The 4071-nt window shown below is 42.5% G+C and overlaps 1 protein-coding gene across 1 annotated transcript; it reads left to right on the top strand.

The window, feature by feature from the left end:
• The first annotated feature begins 66 nt into the window (after nt 1–66).
• On the top strand, nt 67–3769 carry pdcl (phosducin-like). The gene is given in 4 exon segments (XM_038734224.1): nt 67–1033; nt 1290–1385; nt 1388–1470; nt 2679–3769. Coding segments are annotated over 4 exon segments (918 nt in total). The 5' UTR covers nt 67–858; the 3' UTR covers nt 3243–3769.
• Nucleotides 3770–4071: the final 302 nt, after the last annotated feature.

Here is a 4071-nt window from a genome sequence, read left to right as displayed (position 1 = left end):
AGCTGGGTTGGCTATCGTAGCTGTCACCTCGGCTGATGTGTTTCTCAGACATCTTAGGTATTGGCTGTAAGCCTTCGCTCCTTACTGTTTAGATGTATTTGAGACATTAACTGTGATATATTCAACGGCAGCAATATGTTTTGTAACGTTATTGTCGCCAAATGGCAGATCCAATCAAACAAAAGAGCTGTAACATTACGCCACAGTTAGGCATGCTTTTAGCTTCCATTTTGCTGCCTGACCACTGTCAAAAGTGAGAGGGATTTATGGAGGGTGTCTGCCTCCTTGTATCTCCATCTGTCCATATGAGTTGGCTTACATACTGCTCAGTGCATCATTATAGGCTTCTCAGCCCATGTTTTGTCAATTGACACACTTTGTATAAGCTATGAATAGTGTGGATGTCCTATTTTTGAAAAGCCCTTTCCATCCGACCTATGACAGCTTGGATGACTTTCAGTCAGGATTATTATGCTCCACTGACTAATGTGCTCAGATAGACTCCTATGAGACTAAACTGTTTTTATCTATGAGGATTTAAAGATGAACCAAATGCCAGAATTGTCTCACTGTCCTCTACAATGCTCATGCAAATTATTAGTCAAATTGGAGGATTGTGTGCTTAGTCTGAATTTGATGTTGCTTAATACATAGACTCTCCTCTGCATGTGGTACTAAAGTACAAAAGGATGAGCTCTCAGTCATGTTAATAAACAGAAACACAAAGATATCATCTTTTATGAAAGAATTAAGCTTAGCATTAGGCTTAGCGTTGAGTCTGGACAAAGTTGTGAGTAACATCTGTGCCCTATCATTAACACATTAATAACCATGGTGTCTCTCAGGTGAGCCGTAATCATGACGACTCTGGATGACAAGATCCTGGGAGAGAAGTTGCAGTACTACTACAGCAGCAGCGAGGACGAAGGCAGCGACAACGAAGACGAAGATGGGGAGAAGAAGACCATCCGGGACGCAAGCGTCACTGAGCCTGAAATAGACTACAGCCCCGATGGGAGTGCTGTCAACACAGGTGCTTATACAAGCACACACACATACCAAAAAGTCCCAATAAAGCACTGTGCTTCATTTTGTGTATGAATTAAGTGGCCATGCTACACATAATTCTTGACAAGCTCTCTAGTTCTTGAACACACTGGTAATGGTTAAAATCTTTGGTTAGTATAAAATTCTTGAGTAACATGTGATCATCACTTTGTCATTTATATTTAATCAGATATTTACAGTTGTCACCCTGATGACCAATAAAATTGGCTACTCTTTCTTAGGACCAAAGGGTGTCATCAATGACTGGAGGAAGTACAAGCAGCTGGAGGTGGAGCAGAAACAAGAGCAGAAGAAAGAGATGGAAAGACTGATCAAGAAGCTTCGATGAGCTGCCGCTCTGAGCTCGACATGGAAAAAGACAAAGACAAACAAAAAGAGTTGCAGGACAAAATCAAAGGCAAAGTAAGTAGGATTGGGACAAAATGCATACATGGGGAAAGAAATAGTTGTGGCTTACACTTCCTGTTCCTTACGCATTCTGGCCGTGCATGGTTGCCACAGTTGCTACAGACTTTCGGCACTGGCCAATGGCCATGCTGTTCACACTATGTGACTGATCGGTGACAGGGGGTCACACACTACGCGAGCTGAAAGTGGCGGTGTCACCCGACGCTGGTCCCCAAACCACGTTTAAAAAAAAAAACAAAAAACATGTGAAACGGGAAATGACGCGAACATACACACGAAACAGCTGTTGTTTGTTATTATAAAGATGGTGATTATAAAGACAAAAACACACAGGTAGCAGGGATCGTCTGAGCTACAGAGAGAATCACAGACGGTCGCTGAGCTCCCCGACTGGCAAATCGGGCTAAAAATTGTGTAGTGTGAACTAGGCTTAAGGGAACAGTTGCTGTGGGAGAAATCTAAATACAACCTGATTAACACAGTCCCTGCGCTGTCATCCTCTATTTTTGGACACTAATTATGGATTAGTGAATTTAGTTACACACTATTCACTGCGCATTAATGCCTTTCAACAATTTGACATATACACACATCCCATGTCCTGAGAAGCAAGATCATCCCTGTCATAGTTATAATTGGCCAATTTAGAGATCAGCAATCTTACAATCCAGGAAAAAAAAGTGTTCATTAATCCGAGCATCTCTAAATAAGCAGCCACTCTTTTAAAAGGACAATTTTGACATTGTGAATTTTCGTGTAAAATGACAATTTGCTATATTTATGAGTGTATGTATTGGACTATTTCTTGTGACCAGCACATTCCTGGAGTCTCCGTTGCTTGACTGGCAACTGCTCCTGGCCAGGAAAATGTTCAGCACATAACATCTGTAATTCAGCGAGTTGACCTTTTTTCACCTAGAATTTTGTATGGGTTACACAAACAAGATATATTGTGTTAATTAGTGAGCTTTAGATCTCTTGGAAAGTGGATTTTGTTAACATTGGACAGAACCAGGCTAGCTGTTTCCCCCCATTTCCAGTCTCTGTGCTAAGCTAAGCTAACTAGGTTGTATATTTACCCTAGAAACATGAGAGGGGCATCAATCCTCTGATCTAACTTTTGGCAAGAAGGCATATATCCCAAAATCTCCAACTGTTCCTTTAACTAACTGGATATGTTTTCCTCTTTGTCTACCCCACAGATGACCATGCAGGAGTACAGTATGCTCCAGGAAGAAGAGGATGATGAAGACTTCCTCCAGCATTACCGAATGCAGCGTATTGAAGAGATGCGGCGCCAGCTCTGCCGCGGCAAACGCTTTGCGCAGGTCTATGAGCTTAATACCGGAGAGGACTTCCTGGAGGCTTTGGACAAGGAGGACAAAAGCACGTTGGTCATGATCCACATCTACGAGCCGGATGTCCCGGGCTGTGAGGCCATGAGTGGCAGCCTGCTGTGTCTCGCTCAGGAATACCCGCTGATCAAGTTCTGCAGCGTACGCAGCTCGGCCATCAGCACCAGCGCACTGTTCAGAGACAGTGCTCTGCCAGCTCTGCTCGTTTACAAAGGAGGGGACCTGATCGGCAACTTCGTGCGGGTCACAGACCAGCTCGGGGAAGACTTCTTTGCTGTAGACCTGGAGGCCCTGCTGCAGGAGTACGGCCTGCTACCTGACAAGCCCCCCATCGTGCCGAAGACCGTTCGCAATGGAGCCATCATACAGAACACTGTCAGTGATGAGGACTCAGACCTTGATATAGACTAGAGCCATAATATCTAACATGCATTATATGTTTGGGAAACATTCATACACAGTCTGCATGGACTATAGATCATTTTTCTGTACGTGGGACCCCGTAGTGATGACGAACTGAGCCAGGATAACCATGTTGCTACTCACACAGTAACATACAACCAGCATTGAAGCCAATAGTAAATGCACACAAAACATCGCGACCCAGTGAGTTTTGTCATGACATGGTAAACAAGAGTTATGTTTAATCAGAGTACATTCTAGCCATTATGAATATCGAGGACCTGTTGTTATACACAGTGAGACTAATGTAGGGGTAGGTTAAATGTTTTGTTTGAGCTATGACTGTCAACTATTTATTCTTTGTGTTAAAACACATTTTCCTGTTTTGTTTCATGTGCATCTTCATTGTATTAAGTGTGTTTCATCTGTAGAATACGAAGCCTCCAGCCCAAACTGACTTTTAGTTAATTTTATAACTTTTATATGTGCTGTACCATTTGAAATCGTGGGAACAATAAACAAACGTTTGGACTCATTGCTGCTGTATTTTAATTTGTCATATTTGTTCAAGGTAGGGATGAAGAGTCTAAAACAAAAAAGAGCTCAGGAATGTTGCCCTACTCAATGTGTTTATACTAAAGGTGGATTGATTGACTAAGAGTGAAATGAAAAGAGTCACTTGGAGTAACAAACCCACAGACAATTGTTACTCTGCTCTGCAGTTCCCTCCAGCACCACAGAGAATTTAGGCTTTTTAAGCTCATTGTTTTGGTTCTCCAACCCAAAATCCTTCTTCACACTCATCAACCTTGTTCCCAACTGAGTGTTTTTTTGGAAA

The sequence above is a fragment of the Micropterus salmoides genome, unplaced genomic scaffold (genome assembly GCF_014851395.1).
Source record: "Micropterus salmoides isolate LMB-PRFRI ecotype aquatic unplaced genomic scaffold, ASM1485139v1 Ms_hic_scaffold_20, whole genome shotgun sequence".
Taxonomy (NCBI): Eukaryota; Metazoa; Chordata; class Actinopteri; order Centrarchiformes; family Centrarchidae; genus Micropterus; species Micropterus salmoides.
Note: the sequence above shows the minus strand (reverse complement) of the source record. Positions and strands in the feature narration are given on the sequence as shown.